The sequence below is a fragment of the Felis catus genome, chromosome A3 (genome assembly GCF_018350175.1).
Source record: "Felis catus isolate Fca126 chromosome A3, F.catus_Fca126_mat1.0, whole genome shotgun sequence".
Taxonomy (NCBI): domain Eukaryota; kingdom Metazoa; phylum Chordata; class Mammalia; order Carnivora; family Felidae; genus Felis; species Felis catus.
The window spans coordinates 57,386,888-57,409,143 of NC_058370.1; the positions used below are offsets into that span (position 1 = coordinate 57,386,888).

Here is a 22,256-nt window from a genome sequence, read left to right on the forward strand (position 1 = left end):
TACACCCTGATAGCAGGTATAACACACTAGGCTGAAGACATTCAAAAGACATTCTACAATATAGAGAAACTATTCCAAGGAGCTGGTGGGAGATGAGGTTACTTTTCTAGGTGGAGTTCCCTGGAGGGCAGGGAGAGGGTTCATGCTAATGACAGAAATGAAGAAAAAATCTGGAGTGTGGGTAAGAGTACAAAGGACAGCATGGCAACTGTGGATCTGACATGCCCAGAAGAAAGAACAAAAATGAAACAAAAAGCAATGTATTTACTGTCATTTTCTAAAAGGAAACACAGCAATTAATCAAGAAATACATAACGAATGCCTTCTTTGTTCTGCATAGGGACACTGAGAAGCATGACTGACAAAGTCCCCAAAAGGGGCTTTTGCAGAAGATCCATAAATAGTCTTCATACAAACATGTTTTAACTTATCCCGTACTCATATTTGAAAGTATTATATTAAGCCCCAATGGTTTGAAGTTTGTTCCAATGTGTAAAAAGCATTCCAGGCTCATTGTTTCTCTTTCTCATTTTTTTAAAACCGAGGTATAATTCACATAGAGAAAAATGTACAAATTTTAAGTGTATGGTTTGATGAGCTTTGATAAATGTAAACATCAGTGTAGCCACAGTCCATTGAAAACAGAACATATTCATCACTGTCACTACAGAAAGGTTCTTCACGCCTCCTCACACCCCTCACCCAAAGCATCTATCACTATAGCAGAGTTTTGCCCTCAGAACTCCACAGGAATGAAAGCTCGACCGCATGCAGTTTTTGTCTCTGGCTGTTCATACTCAACATGATGACTGAGAATTCACCCACGTTGTACATGTGCCAGCCATTCCCAGCTTTTTACTGCTGAGCCCTGTCCCATTGTAGGAACAGACCACATTTTACTCATCCATTTATCTATGGGTGACCACGTGGGTTCTTTCTAGGTCTTGGGGATAATGAATTAAGCCACCACTGTGAATATTTTGGTTTGCGATGCTCCAACTCAAACATAGAATCTTGAAGTGATGGCTACATCTCCTTAGACAAATGGCTTTGTCCCTTCCCTTTCATTATCTGGCCTCATGTTTTTATTTAGTCAACCAAACCGATACAATGTCTATCAGATTTCCCAAATATTTATTACTTTCTTAGATTGGCATGATCATCATAGGCATTAAACATTCTGCGTATCCGATAGTCTGTTCTCTCTCGAGAAAGAGTTATTGATACAGAATGATCATGAGGGTTTATCCATCCATACAAGTCATTAGGGATTTCATCCGGAAAGCGGTTTTCGCTTAACTCCACGGAAGTATTTACTCACAGTCACACTCACTAAGCAGCAAGCGGCTGAACAGTACAGGCCTGGATTCTGACTGCCCTGGTTTAAACCTGACCTCAAAGGTACACAGGTTAGAAAGCTTCACACTTTCCCAGCTGAGCAACCTTGACAAAGTTCTGTACTTCTCTCTGTCTCAGGGTCTTTGCTGGTAAAATAGAGATGGTGCCAGTGCCTCCCACAGAGAGCAGTCATGGAGAATGAATGGAAGTAAAACACTTAGCAAGGTGTCTGGAACAGGACAAGCATATAACAGGCATGGGCTAGTTTGGTTATTATCATTGTTTTTATTGAGCTTTGGCATGAGCTCCTGCTAATAGCTAGCAAATATTATTCTCTGAAATCTTTTAAAGCATCAGAGCTTCTCATATGACTGGGCTATTTCAGGACTGGCCAAGAGGCAAGAAGATAAACTGCCATGGTGCCTTCCAGTTCGGAGATTTCAGAAGTGAGGGAGTGCCCATGTCTTATTAGAATGCTCCACCAGGTGGCACCAGTCACCCCACAGGCCCATTGCTGAATATTTCAGAAAGGGTAACAGGTGAATCCAGACTTATGCTCACTTCTATATATTAAGGACATTTTTTTTCTTTTTTTTTTCCCTTTTTAAAAATATTTATTTATTTATTTTTTAGTTTACATCCAAGTTAGCTAGCATACAGTGCAATAATGATTTCAGTAGTAGATTCCAGTGATTTATCCCCTATGTATAACACCCAGTGCTCATCCCAACAAGTGTCTTCCTTAATTCCCCTTACCCATTTAGCCCATCCCCCCCCAAACCCCTCCAGCAGCCCTGATTTTGTTCTCTTATTTAAGAGTCTCTTATGTTTTGCCCCTTCCTTTTTTTATATATTAATATCTTTTGCTTCCCTTCTATATATTAAGGACATTTTCTGCTTTAAGTATCCAGTTAGCAAACTTCTTGTCCCTCCCCAACAGCACTTTAGTTATAGAAATCTCTACGACAGACTCTTAGCACATGTCAATCTGGTCATTTGGAGGAGTCTGTATCTAATGTGCTTCTCTTTCCTACAAGTAAGTATAAAGGGGGGAAAAGTCCTCAGAAAATACCTAAAAATTTTACTAAAAAAGGCAATATGCCTTTTTCATGCACTACTAGTTATTCTGAGCAATGTGACTATTTGGGGGAAGGATGTTGAACAAAACAGAATATTTGGAAAGAAATTGAGTCCCTCCTAGCTAAATTAATAACAGATGTTAATGATACACATACTTTAAAAAAGGAGAATGAAGTGATGGAAACTCATTCTGCCTTCCCACCATACCAAAATCTAACCCCACACCAGAGATGCCATTTATAAACAGGAAAGGATCTTGTCACCCTACACATCTGAAAATTCTCTTTTGGTGTGATTAATTATACTCCCAAAATACAATGACATGTGAGTAAAAGCATTCATCTGCCAGGCCTGTAGCTCTAGTTCTCAGAAGGAACCACACAGATGCATTTTTAAAAGGTTATGGAGGGGCGCCTGGGTGGCGCAGTCGGTTAAGCGCCCGACTTCAGCCAGGTCACGATCTCACGGTCCGTGAGGTCCGTGAGTTCGAGCCCTGCGTCGGGCTCTGGGCTGATGGCTCAGAGCCTGGAGCCTGTTTCCGATTCTGGGTCTCCCTCTCTCTCTGCCCCTCCCCCGTTCATGCTCTGTCTTTCTCTGTCCCAAAAATAAATAAATGTTGAAAAAAATATATTAAAAAAAAAAAAGGTTATGGAGAGCATTTATTCATGTTTGCAATTCAAGGTTTTCCAGAAAGTCCCAGTAACACTATTACTGAACTGAGCTCTCATACCCTAGGTTTATCTGGGCAGTAGCAGGACCATCACCCTGGAAGTCTCCAACGAGGACACACATACACACCAAGCTCAGGGTGGAGACTCAGGATCGTAAGAGCTCTCTTCTTCACACTCCTCGTCCCTTCCCAGCCTTCAGGTGGCTGGGGTGGTGGAGATTCGCAGACCTGGGTCTCACTCATCCCTTCTGAACTCTCCTCTGGGGACCTGCCCCTTCACTCCAGCATCATATACCTACCACAGTGGTGCCCTGTTCGAAACTGAGCCAGGACACGTCTGGTCCTAACAGCCTGTTACACACATCCCAACTGATAAGGCCACGTGGGAAAAAATAAACTTTCAAAGAAGTATCCAAGAAAGAAAAGTAATAAGGTTTTAAAGTATTCTTGTAAATAAAAATTCTTCAGTGTTCTTTCCTATTTAGTATCGACCAAGGTTGACTTATTCCAGCACTTGACGTTTACATGAAATGTCATACAGAGGACATTTAAAATTCCACATCAAAATTTGAAGGGAGGCCTTCCCACATTATAATAGTATCAGTATCGAAAACAATACTTTTCCTGAACAAATTCCCAAATATTACAACTGAAGGCACAAATCCAGAGTACAAGGCAAGTACTTCTAGAAAGTTGTCACAGCAAGTACGAAGCAGGTACTTAGAAAGCAGATCTCGTGTACTAAGCATTTTAATGAGCAAAAGAGAAATCCAAGCTGTCATTCTGTATTTCATAAAAATCAGAGACACTAATTCTACTATAAGAAGTACATCTGGCTGATGTATCAGTATCCTACAGTTTTCATTAGTCCCCCCTTCCTTTCCTCCTCCACTCGCCTCCAACAAAACACAGCTATGAGTAAAATGTTAAGTCCTGGACTTTGGTAAAATATTCTGTTCCCCACTGGGAGGTCATGTTTGTGATCCTCTCCTAAGAGCCTACCTCTGGTGCACTAGGAAAGACCCAGAAGCTCTAGAAAAGCCATTCTGGCAAGCATTTGCCGGTCTTCCAGGTCTGTTATGCTAACACAGAGGCCCCTTTGCTTGTCCAGGGTTAAGTGGCTGTTTATAGCCTGGATCTCTCACTATATAGACATAGAGACAGCAGGTGCAAGCAGGGAGATGCGTATGCCTGTAAGTTTAGAGCGCCTGCCTCTAGACCGTCAGCAATTCTTCCCTAATCCCTTCCTGCCCATGGTCTTCTGTTTCCTCCACATACTCTTCTCTTGCTCTGCTTTATCTGGAGGAAGACGTGAGAAGCAAGGAATGACACGGAGTACTTCCTGGAAGCCACGTGTTCACTGTCAGCCAAAAAAAAAAAAAAAAAAAAAAGAGACAGAGAGAGAGAACATCTGAAATATGCCCCTTGGCTTTATGACCTATTTTTTCTAGGATTCAGGTGAAAAAGTATCTTGTAGTTTGCAACCATGACACCTATCTTATCTCATATAGAAATAAATGTGCTTAACTGATGAGCTACTACAAATTCCATTGACCTTTTGAAAGAAAAAGGAAAACAAGCCACAAATCCGATTTAACTCTGATTCAGTATTTTATGTTGTATTTTGGATTCCGAATTTTATATTCCCTTCATATCCGCTCACCTTTCTTATGCTACTTTTTAAAAAGGGTTCACATCACTATGCTTTTAGAAAGCACTGACCTCCAGATCTGAAGGGAGCAGGGATGAGCTGTGGAGGGATGTGCTTCAGGCGGTTTATCCCACGTGGCAGAGGATTTATACAATTCACCCCAACTCACTCAGTTTGTATCCCTGGTGACCAGTAACATCTTGGGCAACAGCTGTCTAGGTAACTCTGTGGTCACAGAATGGGGTGGGAGTCAAACCACTACTTTGCCTCCAGGGGACAAATTGTTCCAAAGGGCCAATCACACTGCAGAGGTACCATTTACTTCCATTAATACATCCTGGGTCTACGAAAACAAAGGCTGCTATATTCCTGACTTCTAAGAGGTCCCCGTAGTCTCACCAGCCTGAGGGTCCCACAAGGGATTTAGTCAAGATTCAGAAGCTTTTCAGGCACCTCTACCCAGGAGAGACTCAGTCTAGCTCTACAATCAGCAGAAAAACATACTCCCACTTTGTCACTCAGGAAGAGGTGATTTCAATTATGAAATAAAAATCTTTGTACCCTAATATGCTGCTAAGATACTGATCTCTACATTTTATGGCTTATCACCCAATGTCAGTGTCCCTGAACTTCCAGATCATGTCATTATTCTTTCCTGTTCACTTGTTAGTCTTACTCAGGCACAACAATTCCTGTATTGATATCACTTTGCCCAGGCACTAGGAATATTCTGTGGTATAATAATTTCCTCCATATAACCTAAATGTTTTGTAATGCGATGCCTACCCATTCTAACTTCTCCTGCATCTTTCCTATAACCTCCAATATCACAGGGTTAGGAGAAGACCAGTGTCAGCCCCCTTTGGATCTGAAAGTTCTCTGGGAGCCAACATTAAAACAAATTTCAGCACTTGTTTAGGCATTGTAGCGTTATGATTAGACTCACTGAAGCAGGTTCTGTAATATAACAATCCTGACAATTACCATGCACTTGGTTCATACCCGAACCTCCTTGGGGAGCACATGGCCAGAGACTGCCTGAAGAGGAATCTGCCCAGCTGCAAGGAGTGGCCACATATGTCCTCTAAGTTTTGCTCTGAGCCTGTTGACAGAGCAAGAAGAATACCATGGACCCCATTCCTTACTCACACCGACAACTGTGACATCAGCATGACTCAGCTATGCATGGAATGCCCCAAAGCAATCTTCTTGCTAATGCCAAGGAGTCTTTCTACATACACACACAGCCAGCAATGGCCATTTGGGAATTTGGGTATCCCCTGTCCTAAAGTCATCTGTCCAAATAGAGAGAGTGTGCAATCTTGTTTGTGGCATTGATAAAGCTGCCACGGCAACCCTGGGCCCAAGCTGCACCTGTCACTAACTGCCCAGCAGAGCACAGAGCATTGGCACAGGCCAGCATGGGAGATTCAGGCAAGGAATGATGAGGCCCATAAAAAAAAAAAACAAAGACATTGTATAATACCAGATGCATGGAATGAGATCTCTTCATTTTGAAAATATAAAATCTGACCAAAGAAAGCATTATAAATTCAATTCTATTAAATTCAGTAGATGATTACATGCATGGGTCCATATTAAATGTGGTACACAAAAATCCGGCTGGCCCCAAAACCTAGTGTTTAGTACATATTTTCCTAGTGTTCATATAGCATAGCATGTAAGTTTCCATCTTCAGCTTTGAAAGGATAACTTGCTTATTAACATCACCTGAGAATGTCAATAATAGACAATTAAAAGGTTTTACAAATTCTTCTATCAAAGTACTCAAGCTTCAGGATAATTTATTAGCCCCATAACTGCCTTAACAAAATTGTGCTTCATTGTGGAAATTGCCACTGAACCATAAACTTTAGTTATTCCTGAGAACATCACTTTTTCTGCCCGAGCTTATAAAATGAACAGTAATATTTTGTCCCATCCAACAGAATATCTCTCTGTGTTTTGGGGAAACAAATAGCCCTATATAAACACTAAAGAATTCTGCCCTGAAGAAAATTAAAAGTCAAATTTGAAAGGACGTGTCCTCATAATTGTCCAGTTCAGTTGCTTTCAGAATGGGTCCCAGAATACCATGGGCACCTCTCAATTCCCAGGGGCTACTGCATGAAGACTTGGCAAGGAGGACCTCAGCCCCATACCCACATACAGCAAAGATTCATTGAAAAGAGAAAACCCACTGGTCATAAGCATAGGAGTATATATCAAATGCTTTACCTTCCTATAGAGTTCTCAGCCAAATATAATTCTCTGAATATACTATTTTCTTGTACAATTTAAAAATGACCAACTTTTTCTTTTTCAAAAGCACTAAACACACACAAAAACACATAATTCTTCGATCAGACTAAACCAAGGATCAGAGCACTTCTGAGTATAAAGCAACTATGCTATCCATAATATGTACTAAACTAACGCTATTACAGTTAACCCTTGAACAATGTAGCATTAGGAGCGCTGACCTTATGCACAGTTGAAAATCTGCCTGTATCTTTTAACTCCCCCAAATTTATCTGCAGTTGAAAATTTGCCTATAACTTTTAACCCCCCTAAACTTAATGACTAATAGCCTACTCGACCAGAAGTTTTACTGATAACAGTCGATTAACACATACTTTGTATATGTATTACATATCGTATTCTTACAATAAAGTAAGCTAAGAATAGAAAATGTCACTAATAAAAACATGAGGAAGAAAAAATACATTTATAGAACTGTACTGTATTTATCAAAAAAAGAAATCTGTGTGTAAGTGGACCCAAACAGTTCAAACTATATTGTTCAAGGGTCAACTGTACATAGTTCCCTTATTGCAAAAGATTAAAAAAGAAAAGCAAGGAATGAGAAGAAACAAATATTTACAAACTCTAGCAGACAGCTGCTATTTCTGGGAAGACCATGGAAAAATATAAACCTTCACTAGATCTTTGAATGAAGCAAAGGTAGAATGTGGTTTTCCCTCCCTCCTTGAGGGAGAAAAAAAAATTTTGGCTCAGAAAATGGTCAGTTTTAAGATATATAAGGGGTTTAGTCTTATGGAATTATGAATGAAAGAAAGGACATTATAAGTTATGAGACTGAAATGGACCGACACAAAAGGCCACACATTGTCTGAATCCATTTATATGAAATTTCCAGAGGAGGCAAACCCACAGAGACAGAAAGTAGATGATTGTTTACTCAGGGCCAGAAGGAGAAAAAGAGGGGAGATGATGAGGTCTCTTTGTGAGGTGATAAAAATATTCTGGAATCAGAGAGTGGTAATATTTGCACAACTCTGGAAACATATTTAAAAACACTGCATTGTATACCTTAAAAATTTTTTAATGTTTATTTATTTTGGACGGAGAGAGAGAGAGAGAGAGAGAGAAAGAGAGAGAGAGAGAGAGAGAGGGTAAGCATGAATAGGGGAGGGGCAGAGAGAGAGGGAGACACAGAATCTGAAACAGGCTCTAGGCTCCAAGCTGTCAGCACAGAGCCGACCTGGGGTTCAGACTCACGGACCACGAGATCATGACCTGAGCTGAAGTCGAATGCCCAACCGACTGAGCTACCCAGGAGCCCTGCATTGTATATTTTACAAAGGTAAATTTTGTGAAGAAATCCAGGCCCTTGAAAACAAGGTCCTTGAAAAAACAGGAAAAGAATTGAATATAAGACAAAAGAATGACAGAATGGGTTAAACAGGACTCTGATTTGATGGGGTTTTTTTTTTTGAGGTCTTTGAATGGAGGATCCGTATCTGATTATTCTTATTTTTATTCCCTCTACAGAATTAAGTACAATATTATGTAAAAAGCGTGCTCAAAGGAACTGTGAATTGACCATCGATTAAATGATGAGGGAACACATGAGGAGCTGTCTCTGAAATGATCTAGAGACAACAAAGCTATCCATCCTGTTTCTTTACTGTCATTACCATTTCTACAGAAACACTCTGTCCTTCTTATCTGACATTATAGTATAGCTTAGTCATGTGCAATTTGCTCTTACTATAGTGAAGTTTGCCTAATTTTCTAGAACTGTTATCTTTACAAATCACCTGTGTGCTTATGTTTTCGGATTAGACTTCTGGCTGTTACTTCCCAATTAAATGAAAAAGATGGAACATTCACAAGACACACCTAGTCGATTATTTTTCTATTTGTGCTATGATCACCATAAGCAGGCATTAAAAACACTAGTTGTAAAGGCGACTAAAACAAACGCAGGTTTTGCCAGGGAGAGAATGTGTTTCGCTAATGCCCTTGAACCACAGTTAAGAAAACTGAATGGGGACATTGTAGAAAGAGATGTTTTTTACCTGTGATAAATAAATCATGCCGGTTTGTAATACCATCAGGAGGTTATCTCTTTTAAGATCACCCAGAAAAGTTCACCCACATCCTGATATTACAGATATGACCCCATTTTACAGAGAGAGTAAAAAGGTTAATTTCCCTTCTAGTGCCCTCTTAATACAATATGGATACAGTGAGGAAAGGCTGTGGAGCATGTAGCAGGCGCTCAAGAAATACTGTATATAAATATCATTGTATTACCACTACTAGAAGCCTGAAATCTGAAACTAGAAAAGGAGAAAAGGAAGATATGGAGGAAACCCACGGCCGGAAATCACACCCTTTGCCCAGTGCGTACCTGCAGCAATGTACCCGCCTCCGCCGGCTTTATAGAGAACATGGCTCGCGAAGGGGGCTGCACAGATGATCAGAAAGCTTGCAGTCACCACGGCGACGACCCCCAGAAGCATCAGGACTGCCCAGAAACCACGGTAAACTGGAGACCCGGGGGTGGGGTGAAGGAGAAAAGAAAAACAAACTTAGATTGTGAACACCGCTTAGATTGTACCAGGCAGTTTCTTTCCTCTTTATTGTTCTGATTTCAGCCATAGCACGGATGGGCACAATCCCAAACCACAGATCTTGAATTACAGTCCAAGGGAAACCTTATTAGATAACTCCATACTCAATGATATCAACCTTGAATCAACTCATGCTCGGTGTTTGCACCGCACACATGCTCAGTATATTCTAGGAGCTCATTTTCCGGACCAGATTTTCCATTTTAGAAGTGGAGATATTCCAAAATTCTGGAAAGAGTACCTTTGAGTAAGGATCTAATTGGGTCACAGATAGCGTTCCATACCAAACGTACAAAGACATGAAGACACATTCACATTTACAAACATGGCCTCTTACTACCACTATAATCACTAGAAGGTAATAATCACTCCAATCCCCTAACAAAAAAGTACACTTCTGTTTAGATTGTGACGCCATTGGAAAGTAGTCTTCAGGTAATAAAAATAGAAAGCAAAAATAAAAATAAAAATTTGTACAGACTGAGATTTTAAGTCCGGTATATTTAAGGCATACTACTTTCTACCAATATTTTTCTTAGAAAGACTCAAAATGAGAAGTTAGAGTAGTCTCTTATGCATGGACCAGCAAGGCTGAATTAATGGATGCAGCTGGTGATAAATGGATTGTGCGTTTGGTGATACATAGTAATCAAATACAGAGGAATTCTAATGATCATTTTTGAGCGGGATAATTACCAATCTATTAAACAAATTCATCATTTCCCAAGGGATAAAACACTAAAATAAGTACCTTTTGGTATAAATGAGAGAAAGCTCTGTGAAACACATTAGTCAAGTTACCTTTTTTCATGAAAATATAGACTTTATATAAGAGAGCAAAAAAAAAAAAAAGATTTTATTTTTCTCCACAAGCCCATTTGGCAAAGAAAAAAACACGTCCATCACCTGCAATCTTACAGAAAAGAGGTTGGGAAGGTGGAAATGTACAGGGAGAAGCCACTGCAGTTAAATGGGAAAGGCAGGCTGCACATTTTGTGTGGACACATCTGAAAGCCCGGGTACAAGGCCGGCTTGTCCCCCATATGCCGTGCTGTCCACCTGACAGTGGCTTCCTGGTCTGTGGTGTAGGAATATTCTGTGGCTGCGTTCAGGCTCCACAGGCAGCCAAGCAGTGAAGTGCTGATCATATCTGAGCATGGGAAGAGTGGCAGACTGTGAGCCAAACATGTGCCGTCCAGGTCCTACCAGAATTTGCTAGAGAATTGGCAAGCTTCACGGTTTACATTTTCATTCACACACACACACACACACACACACACACACACACACACACACACAAATATTCCCTTCACATTGGGGAGCCTCATATTTTACATTTGTATTCACTTCATTTGCTTTATTGTCTATCATGTGACAGGTTCTGAGGCAAGTGCTAGGGGTGAAAACGTGAATTAGAGGCAGTCCAGTGAGTAAGGAGCCCATTCTGTCGTTCCCCTGATCACGACTAAAACATGGACCCACATGGCAAACAACTATCTAAGGAGTCTGAAATGTAAACAGTAGCAAGTGGATTAAGGAGAGAAGTCTAGCTAGCCTTAAGGAAAGATAAAATTGGCTACAAAGAGTTTTCTGAGTTTTTCCTTTTTTTCTCTTCCTAGATTGGACCTGAAGGCAAGTCAGATTGGGAACTTTGTAAAAGTGTAAAAGGTGCAAACAGAAAACAAAACAAAACAAAACAAAACAAAAATCCCCATATGATCATCATTCTCACTAGATCAGCAGGAAAGGGGGCTGCCGTAAGCCAGAGTAAGGGAAAGTCCCCATGTTGAAGTCTTCTCTTTTTATTCTCCCAGTCCTGTCTTCAAGGCCTCAAAAGTAGATCTGCACTGCTACCCGAGGGGAGGCATGGACACTTAAGATCCCAAATGACGATTTAACCCTTTTGCTATAAGAATGAGAAAAAGGAACCCTCAATTTTCAAAGAGTGAGGGAAAAAAAAAGAGGTTTTCTCTTTTCTTTCACTGCTTTGCACTGTGCTACAATTGCATGGAACTGGGCCATGGCTCAGGAGGCCAAAACTCAGAAAACCTAATCTTTCCAGCCAGAAAAACTGGAAATGTGGGCCTTGGAAGCCTGAGGGTGTGGGAGAAACCCCACAGATGAGAGGGAGCCAGAGAAGAGAATCTCTAATTCTGTGTTTGAATCTACACAAGTGATGAGCTTACTCCCCAAGTCGTGCATGCACAGAAAATGCCCAGAGAAGCGCAGTGAAGGCTCTGAGAACAAATTACAGCATCAAAACCACCCAAGTACCAGAGCCCTGAGTGGCACATTACCCCAGGCAGACCCAAACAGCATAGCAAAGGCTTTGAAAACAGAATTGACCTTGCAAAGACTCCCACAGAAGAAAAGGACAGACGTGCAGGCGGATCACTCCTTCAAACAACAAATCAATATTCTCCAGAGAAGTTTTTACAATATGCAAAGTCTAGCAATGTATGTTCAAAATGTCTAGGCTATAATCCAAAATTACTTGATATACTAACATCCATGATAATCTGACCAATTCTCAAAGGAATGAGCAATCAGCAGACGCCAACCCAAAGACGGCTCAGATGTGTGAATTCTTATACAGACTTTAAAGCAGCTACTAGAACCATTTGCTATGAACTAAGGTAAACACTGTTGAAATGAATAGATAGAAATTCTTAGAAGAGAAATAGAGTCTTTAAAAAAAAGAACTAAACTGAAGTGAAAAATATAATATCTGAAATTTAAAATCCATGAAATGAACTCAAGAGCAGAATGGAGATGAAAACGAGCAGGCGAAACATGAGGAGAGAGCAGTAGAAATTATCCCAATCGGAATAACAGGAAGAAAAAAAGTGATTGGAACCAAAAATAGCTAGGGTCTCAGAGACTTGAGAGACAATATCAAAAGATATCACATTTGTGTCACTGGAGTCCCTAAGGAAGAGGCAAATAATGTTGGTACAGAAAGAACATTCATAGAAATAATGCCTGAAAACTTCCCAGACTTGCTATAGATGACGGAAACTCAACAAACTCCAAAGGGAATAAACTAAAAAAAAAAAAAAAATTAGCCCAGAAACATAACAAAATCACTGAAAACCATGGATAAAGAAAAAAGTTTTGAATGTAGTCACAGGCAGGTGGGGGGGGGGGGGGGGGGATGACATATTAAATGCAGGAGAACAATAATCCCAAGGACGGAAGTTTCTCATCAGATATGATGGAGGCCAGGAGACAGCAGAACATCTTCAAGGTGCCAAAAGAAAAGAACTATCAACCTCGAATTCTGCTTCTAGTGAAGACATCTTTGAGGGATGAAGGTGAATTTATCAAAGCAGACCTGTTCTGTAAAGACATGCGAAAATGGATTTCTTTAGGTTGAAAGAAATGACGCCAGGGTTCACTTGAAACTTCAGGGAAAAGGAAGTGAAACAGAAAAGGTGGATATCTGCATAAATGCAGTCTAGTATTTTTCTCACCTTAATTTCTTTAAAATATACTTGCCTGTTGAAATGCAAAAATATATTGTCAGCAAAATATGGTAAAGAAGTAGAGCTTTTAGAGTATTTACCACTCCCATGGGATATAACCAGTTACTTAAGTTTCCTGACCAGTTACTTACTTAAGCTTCCTGAACCTCTAACTCTTCTGTAAAATACAGATGTCTGTATCCACCCTTTACAGTTACTGGAGGAATTATTAATAATGCATAGAAAGTGTGCAACACACAATAAGAGATCAATGAATGGCATTTATTTTGTGGTTGCTTTTATTCACATCATTATTTAAACTGTGCTAACACTATGCAGCGGGTAGTACTGTGTTCAATACTAGGAAAAGTGAATTACTTCCCTCAGAGATCCTTACATACTGCTTTTATGTACCATCGATGTTTGGAAATTCCTTTAGATTACTACACAGGAAGCAGTAAAGAAGTTGTGTTTGACAAAAGTCTCTCATACCGTCTTCCTTGGGAAGTTTTCTCATCCCCTAACCTCCAAGAAGGCATTGGGCATGTTTTATAACATGTAACTCTATTTCTAAATACCTGAAATACCAACAAATGGGGTCAGACACCGAACAAAAGACAGCTCAGACATGGTGACTTCAGATCCATGCCTTATGACCAACGTTTTGTAAGGATGAGTTGGGCTCATCAGTGTGATCCCTGCAGAACCGGAAAGCTAGAAACATGAGGTGATTAGTAGCAGGGTTGAAGTTGAAGGAAGCATTGGTCATTGGGTCCAAAAGAGCCACATGTGAACAAGAAGGCAGGCATTATGAATTGGGCCACAGACAGGGCGGAAACAGCAGGACATGCCTCCCCACAGAGAAGAGCAGAAGGACTGAAAGGAGGAGAGAAAGTACCTGGTGAGGGAGAGAGAAAAAGAGAGCAAGACAGAAACGCAGATAAATGCTCCCCAGAGTTGCTGTCGTTCCTGAGAGCTGCCAGTTCCTGTCCTGTCATTTGCTCTAACAAAATAGCCTGACTTTTTTTTTTTAATTTTTTTTTCAGCGTTTTTATTTATTTTTGGGACAGAGAGAGACAGAGCATGAACGGGGGAGGGGCAGAGAGAGAGAGAGACACAGAATCAGAAACAGGCTCCAGGCTCCGAGCCATCAGCCCAGAGCCTGACGCGGGGCTCGAACTCACGGACCGTGAGATCGTGACCTGGCTGAAGTCGGACGCTCAACCGACTGCGCCACCCAGGCGCCCCCAAAATAGCCTGACTTTTAACTCTGAGTCCCGTGTAAAAGGCAGGAACAACAGATCTGTATTTAAGGGAAGGGGGAACCTCGCGCCTGGAGAGTTGTGAGCATACAGAAATCGCTTCCAAGTGAGTTTCCTTATTGCAGTCACTGTGTGCTTTATTTTTCTGCTTGTGTTTCAGCATTCAAAAGTGCGTAACTTCAGGCCTATTTCAAAATGTTTTGGAACTTCCTGTTCCTTGGCTAATTATATTACCTTGTTTGCATATGTGGCACACTTTGATTCCAGAATTAAAATGTTCACTCGTAATTAAGAATCATCTCATGGAATTGGGTAGGGTTCTTTCACTGTCTGAAGTAAACCTGAGGCAATCAGAGAAACTTCAACATAAAGCGAATTAAGTATATGTGTTTTGGGAGTCAAACATGATATTGGGGCCCTTCCAATTACTAATTGTGTGACTCTGATAGACCACAGTTTTCTAAGATGGAAAATAATATCCTTCACATAAGTTTATAGAAAGAGTTGAGAAAATATAAGTAGCTGCATGCCGTAAGTACTCATATACATTTGCTATTATTAGTATTAATTCTCACCCTGTAATAAAATGTCAACAATATAGTTGACACATAAAAGACATCTTACTAATTTCATGGATCTAGGATGGACAAGATTTCTGTTGTAATATATCTACACCTTTTAAATTTTGGCAGGGAGCATGTTTTTGTTTGGTCAGTAGTTTGTATTATTTAAGTCTCCTAGACTGTGAATGTTTCTCAGAGATCACTTCATTTGTTTCCTGGTTCCTTATATGAGCCCGTAAAAACTGTGAAGTTTTGTCTTTGAAAGCTTTGGACTGTGCCGAGTGAAAACATCTCTAAAAATCCATTTGAACCATTAAGGACAATTCAATGCTTAACTTAAACCATATTGGATTTCTATTAATTCCTATTAGAACATGAAGCAAGATGTACAATGTAAATAGATTTACATGTAATCTATATCATCACAATTTGGATTAATTAAAAGAAAGCTTCATCTGAATCTGTGAAAGTCCAGAATTAACAGCTATTTGCAAAGCAATGGAGTTCTGTTGATTCTAAATAAATTGGTGAACTGACCTAACAAAGTGCCCCTTGTTCAGGTGTTGTAATGAGGATGAGTAGTAATTAGTGTGACAACAGATGTTATAAGAATGGTTCTTCGAGAGCATTCAGCTTATTTTCCTCAATAGATGAAGCTTTTACCCTGACAGTATTACTTGCACCACCAATTTACTTAGTAACTCCATCTTTGTGGGTCTAGATTAAAAATCATCAGTCTCGGGTATGCTGAAATGTCATGTCACTATATCCTGTTTGTCACTTCACATTTTATAATATTTTCACTCACATATGATATTTTGTAGTTTTCATTTGAGGACTATCCTGTTGCTTTTTTAGTGGAGAAAAGAGACCAGTCATTAGAGACTGTCTAGAGTGTTAAATAAGAGTGTTATTTGGAATGCAAAACTATGTTCACAATGTGTTTTACTCTTAAAAAGTACATAACATAAAGAGTATTAACTGCATTGCAAATTCAAATTTCAGACTAAAACATGTACCAAGAGGAGCTCATATTCTGGGTATACCTCAAAGTCAAATTCCAAAATGACATTAATTAGGAACTGAAGGGAGACATCTACTAAGCATCCTTCAGGGAGAAAACAGAAAAATCACCCAAAACTGTAGGACAATGAAGGCCATGAAATAAAGTGGACTATTAACTGTGCACATCAGTATGTGTGCATATGTATGAGTGTGTGTGTGTGTGTGTGTGTGTGTGTACACATTTGCACTATGTGTGCAGGTTCCCACAGATCACAGACAGGAAGCTAATGGCAGAATTGGCATCTGTTCTGAATTCCATCTACACGGTTAGTATTTTTTTCCACTAAGAATGTAATAAAATGCACTAAAACCCATTAATTTTGATGATAGAGCAACCTGAAGTTTTAATTCTGGATTATTTTTTTAAGAAGTTCCATTCCAAAACATTCACATCCATCCAGTAATTCAAGCCGGCATCTTACAAGGGACCGCAAAGAGAGACCCTGCCAGGCTTGCTTGGCGAATGGGGGTGTTGTTGACAACTATAAGTTACTTAATTTAGCAAACATATTTCTATGGCTCTCTAGGCACCAAAACCTGCTAGAGTAAGACACATTCCTTGCCCTCACAAGTTCAGTCCAGTGATGGAAAAACAAGTAAGTTTCACACTGTGTTGATAGGTGCCTCAGCAGAGGTATGCACAGAATATCATGGAGCCCGATGGACCACAGCCCAGAGAAGCCGCTATTTCAGGGCCGAATGGTAACGAGTAAAGCCCTACAGTTCTGATTCTAGTTGAACTGGGTCTTATTTGAACTGTCAGAAGGCAAGAGGGAAGGTCAGTCTAATCGCAGTAGGAAAGAGTTCCACGGATCAGCAAACAGAAAACAGCTCCCTGCAGCTGCTTCCCATATGGATGAAGGGAACAGAAAACGAGGGATAGAAAGGTCGTCAAGGCCTTGTGTGCCACTCAGCAAGACAGTCCTTGTCATACTGGTCCTAGGGAGCCCCTGAAGGTCAGTTATCAGAAATTATAGCCACACCTGTATCAGAATACCGCTCCTGTAGCTGCCCAGAGACAAACTGGCAGGAAAAAGAATAGAAGAAGGGAAACCTGTTAGGTAGGTGCCATAGTAATCCAAGTGGGGCCTAAAACGGGCAGTAGGGATAGAGACGAAACAAGCTTTAGTGAGAAGCTGTTGTTACAGGAGCTGAGAACCCAGCAAGAACAAAGTCTATCTTTATGGATTTTTCCTTTGCATGCCGGAACAGCGTGTTCTGTTAAGATAGTAACAAACCTCCTCTTGATTTTGTAATATTACAAGGTACACATCAAACCTCCTTCCACACAGAGTGGAGAGGGAAAAGTCAACCCACACGATCACAATTCCAAATTCGTAGTGTTTTGATAGATTATTTTGTTGTGTATACAAAAATGTAAATATTGTATTTGCAGTTTAAAGATAAACTTAAGTGTTATTCATGTTTCAAAACTTGCTATCTTGCCTCAGACACCTCACAAAGCTAGTTCATAAAGCTAATCCTATGTTTCGACACATCCTCAAGCACACAGTGTGAAGTGCTATAAAATGTTTTATAAGAAGCCAAAACAAAACGCGCCACCCCCCGCCCCTCCACCATCGTCAGCAGCAAATGAGAACCTCCAGCATATGTTGCCGTTGCTTTAGGCAAGACGCTTCTGTTACACAGGCCAGCAAGCCTGTCCTGCATCTCCATACACTACTGGTCTTGGCAGCATTGGGCAGGTCTAAAAATACAGTCATCCCTTCACCAAAGCAGAAGGACAGGCTGTACAGTGTGTCCGCGTCTGAGCTCTGCAACTGTGGATGTGCCAAGTCACGTGCTCTGCATGGTCCATTGATTTTTTTTTTCCAGAACAAAAAGAACATTGAAAGGCCTGATGGAGTTTATTTACTTCCCTACTGTAAACACAGGCAGTGAAGGAACGGCCGAGAGGGAGGAGTGTCTTGAGCAACCGGGGCAGTCCTCACCATCCATGCCGGCTGTGACCTTGGGGCAGTCCTCGAAGCAGGAGAAGCGTGGGTTTCTTCACATGGTTTCGTGGGCTTTCCAGGTTGGAGGGTGCGTCTATGGTCACTATCTTGTTTCTCCTCCTGACCATCTTGGGGGGTGGGAAGGGAGGCTTTGTGGGTGCTGGGCTTGGCGGTAGCAGAGGTAGAAGTGGTGGTGACCGCAGTGACGGGGGTACTAGCACAGGGCGGCTTGACCACAGAAGCAGCCAGAATACTCAAGTCACAGCCAGGAGGAACTGAGGCACTCAGAAGTGAGGTGAAGGGGAATCAGAATGTGTCACCCCAAAATGCGCCACTTTGGGTAAGGATTATCTGAGCTGGAAGCGAGTAAGAGTCAGTGCATGCAGAAAGAAACCTGGGGGGAGTTTTCATCACCTGGCTTAAAGCAGAAACGTTTGAGACATGAAGTCTGCTCTTCGAGAGGAGTTTTATGGCCATGACAAAGACAGCAAGTCAGTACCAAGATGGGATGGCAAACACATCTACTAACGTACCCTTCCTGTCCATTAGTCTCTCCCGTATAGTTCCTAGTCACCGTCCCACCGTTTACCACCTCTAGCCCAAACCCGTTTCCTCTGTCTTGTCACATCACCATGTTCTTTGTTAAAAAGGCATATAAGCTCTCAGGCTTATCTGCTTCTTTGGCCCTTCTTCTTCTTCTTCTTTTTTTTTTTTTTTTAAGTAAGCTTCATGCCCAGAGCAGAGCCCAACATGGGGCTTGAAATCATGAAAATCACGACCCTGACACTGGGACCTGAGCCAAGATCGAGAGTCAGATGCTTAACCAACTAAGCCACCCAGGCAGCCCAGCTCTTCGTTTTTCCATGAAGGCCTCCATATGCATACAGACTAATAAATCTTTTCTCATCTCCTCTGTCTTTTTATAGTATAATTTGCAGGGCCACAGTCCCTGAACCGAAGGGGATAGAATAAAGTTTCCCTACAGAGGTATTGTATAAAAAGACACTCGGATTCTAATACAAGGGACCAGATTAACCTCCAGCTCCAGGTCTTGCTCTGACCCCTGCTGCCTCCAAGGGCCTAGATTTGCAGCCCCATCCCTGCCTGAGCATCAGAGCCACCTGCAGGTTTCTAATGTCATACCCAGGCCAGGATTCCAAACCAGCCCAATTAGGTGAGAATCTCTCTGGGTGGGCACATGCAATCATATTTCTTCCAGCCTCTAGGAGAATGGAATGTGCACCAGGTTGAGAACCACTGGCCTCTTGGGTCTCTCTGGAGCTGCCAACAGCATTGCAAAGGTGCTATATGCCATGAAGTGGCTCAGCCTTTCCAGATGTCCTTCCCTCTGTCATCAGAGCAATCCCTACTCTGTATTTTACTGATGAGGCTGGGGAGCTTAAGGAAAGTTCCAAAAATTAAAACAGCCACTAAATGACAAGGTCAAGATTTGAACTCAGGGCTGTCTGATCTCAGTCTGAGACACCGTTAGTCTCTGTGTTTCGGGGTGTGTGTGTGTGTGTATGTGTGTGTGTGTGTGTGTGTGTGTGTGTGTGTGTGTGTGTGTGTTGCAAATAAATTTCCACTGCTCCATCAGAACTTCTAGGTTCAAATCCTCCCACTTTGGTTCCTCTCACCTTATCCTCCAGAAATCCTGAAATTATACTGAAGTTTCCTGTTGGGAAGGGGGAATGCTGTTATGCCTCTAGGCTTTTGTTTCCCCTCACCAGAATGATTAAACCTTCCTACTTGTCACTTGAGATCCGTTTAAACTGCTTCCTTCCTTGAAGGGACATAGTAGAGTTACTTCCTCACCTCCACCAAAAGGCAGGAGAGCCCTGAACCAGCTAGACGAAAGAGGTAGAATAATAACCCTAACCAACCGGCTGTATGACCTTCAGCAAGTCACTTAGCTTCTCCGTGCCTTAGTTTCCTTTCCTAGAATGTGATAATAATGATACTTATGGTGTTGTAAGAGGACTGAAAGAGTGCCTGGCCCCCTACTCAGTCAGTGTTCTTAACACACGCCAGTCCCTGGACTTAGCACTCTGTGCTGTCTTCTCACTTCTCACATCCTCCTCCACTGCTAGACTGTGAGTTGCTTCAGGGCAAAGACTCAGTCTTGCTCATTTTTCTAACACTAGGGAAAGCTCAAGTTATGCAGCCAAGGCTAGGGGAATATTTAAGGGCCGGGGGACAGAATGAAGCAAACTCATTCAAAACAGAAAGGAATCCATGGTCTCGTCTCACTACCACAATGGCTGGGGAGCCTTTATTACCTGAATCCCTACTAGGGAGAAAGAGGCCCTTGAAAATGAAGAGCTGAGGAATCAAGTAATGAGACACTAACACCTGGTGGCTAAGTAAGGTACCAAGGACTATGTGACTGCCCTTCCCATGCTCCTGAATACGTACATAGAAATTAATTAAGAACATCAGGGATCCGTGTAAGTTTTCCCACTCAACTCTAAAGATGACAGAAAAGAGACACATTTCCTTATTCTCTGAGTCCCTTAAAAAAAATCTGATCTATACCTGAGAAGTCTTGTTATCCTTTATATTAAGCCATGAAAAGAACATTTTTAGAACCGCTTTACTCATATACTTTTTTTAGTGTTTGTTTTTGAGAGAGATAGAAACAATGTGAGAGAGTGAGGGGCAAAGAGAGAGGGAGACACAGAATCCGAAGCAGGCTCCAGGCTCCAAGCTGTCAGCACAGAGCCCGATGTGGGACTTGAACTCAGGAACCATGAGATCATGACCCGAGCCAAAGTTGGACACTTAACAGACTGAGCAACCCAGGCTTCCTTATTCATATAGTTTTTTAACATTAAATTTGAACCTGCTTGCCCAAATCTTTTGTACAGACAATAGAAAATAATTGCAGCAAAGACTTGCTTACTTAGCTGTAAGTATTGTATTATTATTATCCTAGGACTCCTGAGTCTTCATGTTCTTATCTTTCAGATGGTTTGACTCCACAAATCTCTAACATCTTAGAACCACATTTCTCCAGGGAATTTTGTGATATTTTATCATATTGACATTATATATCTAAGAACCTTTTCTTAGAGATGCGACTCAAAAGTAGTTTCTGCTATTTCCACATCAGGAAAGTTGGTTTAGGAATTCCATAGCAATAAAATGATTTGATATGTTCCCTCTATTTTTATCACAAAACACCCAACCAAAGAAGTGATTAACAACTAAACTGAATTCCACTCTTGCGCTTACCTATGCTCAGACATTGATCGAAAAATATCTACCTTGTATCAGGCACTATGCTAGGTAAACACTTATTGGTGATATTCCATGAATAAAAGTACAATATATGTTATCAAGCAGTCTGATAGGAGAGAATTGCACAATCTGATGGTTATTGGCTATGCCAAGTGCAAGGAGAGAATGCAATGAATGGTGTATTACACAATAATAGAGTAAGGGTATTTGACCCAATCTTGGCATATTGCAGAGGGCTTCCTGGAGGAAGTGATGCTTAGAGGGGAGAGTTGGCATGCAGAAAATGGAGGCAGAAAGCACAAAGGAGACCAAGGCGGAATGCAGGTGTGTGCAAGGAGCTTAGTGTGAAGGCACAGAGAGAGCAAACCTTTGGTGGCAGGGGAAGTGGCTAGAGAAAAAGGTAGGGGGCAGATCACAACGGTCCATGTAGGATACAGTCATTTTCCAGTGGAATATTTTTGGCCCATGTTATGTAAAACTTTCCCTACAAATGACGTAAAAAATCACTGATTAACGTAAATCAGAATAGGCTTTTTGTCCCCACAAAGCTTCTGTCTATCAATGATCAAACCATTGGCAGGAGGTTTACAGTCTGGATTGTGGGGGGCCGTGTGTTCAGTGAGAAAGACAAAGATAAAAACAGAAAAACACAAACCCCTTTTCTTTCTTATAGAAATTTGTATTTTCCTGGTTTTGTTTTTCTGAAGGAGTAAAATATCATGATGCAACCACCAAAAAAATCTGACCATACTTCTGGGAAACTAGCCTGCCCTGTGGCGAAAATTAAATGGACAAAGAAACCTTTTCAAGGAATTAGGATAAAAGAGAAATGAAGCAACCAAGTTTCTAGGAAGACAATGAAGGGATGAGAGTCACCACCAGCTGCCGGGGTGACAGGATTCAGCAGGCAACTAGTGGCCTGTCCCTGCCAGCAAATGCCTTGGAAAACTACGTGACCAGCTCTGGAGAAGATCATGCGTGGTTCGGGATGGGAACCCCGCACAAAAGGAGTGTTAGCACAGTCAGCGAAGGTGAGTGTCACATGGGGACAGACGACATAGCTGGCAAGCCGCCAGCATCTCGGC

General features: G+C 41.3%; 1 protein-coding gene across 8 annotated transcripts in view; it reads right to left on the reverse strand.

The window, feature by feature from the left end:
• The window catches only part of TMEM182 (transmembrane protein 182), a 96,646-nt gene that overhangs the window by 27,095 nt on the left and 47,295 nt on the right, over positions 1-22,256 (reverse strand). For 3 of the 8 annotated variants that reach the window (XM_019826965.3, XM_019826964.3, XM_003983881.5), the window contains one exon: positions 9,400-9,537. In XM_019826965.3, coding sequence (XP_019682524.1) covers positions 9,400-9,537 — 138 coding nt within the window. Of the gene's footprint in view, positions 1-2,983; positions 4,449-4,810; positions 4,965-5,723; positions 5,842-9,399; positions 9,538-22,256 lie in introns of those variants that run through there. The other 5 variants (XM_045053992.1, XM_045053990.1, XR_006595465.1 and 2 more) reach the window with 4 other exon arrangements.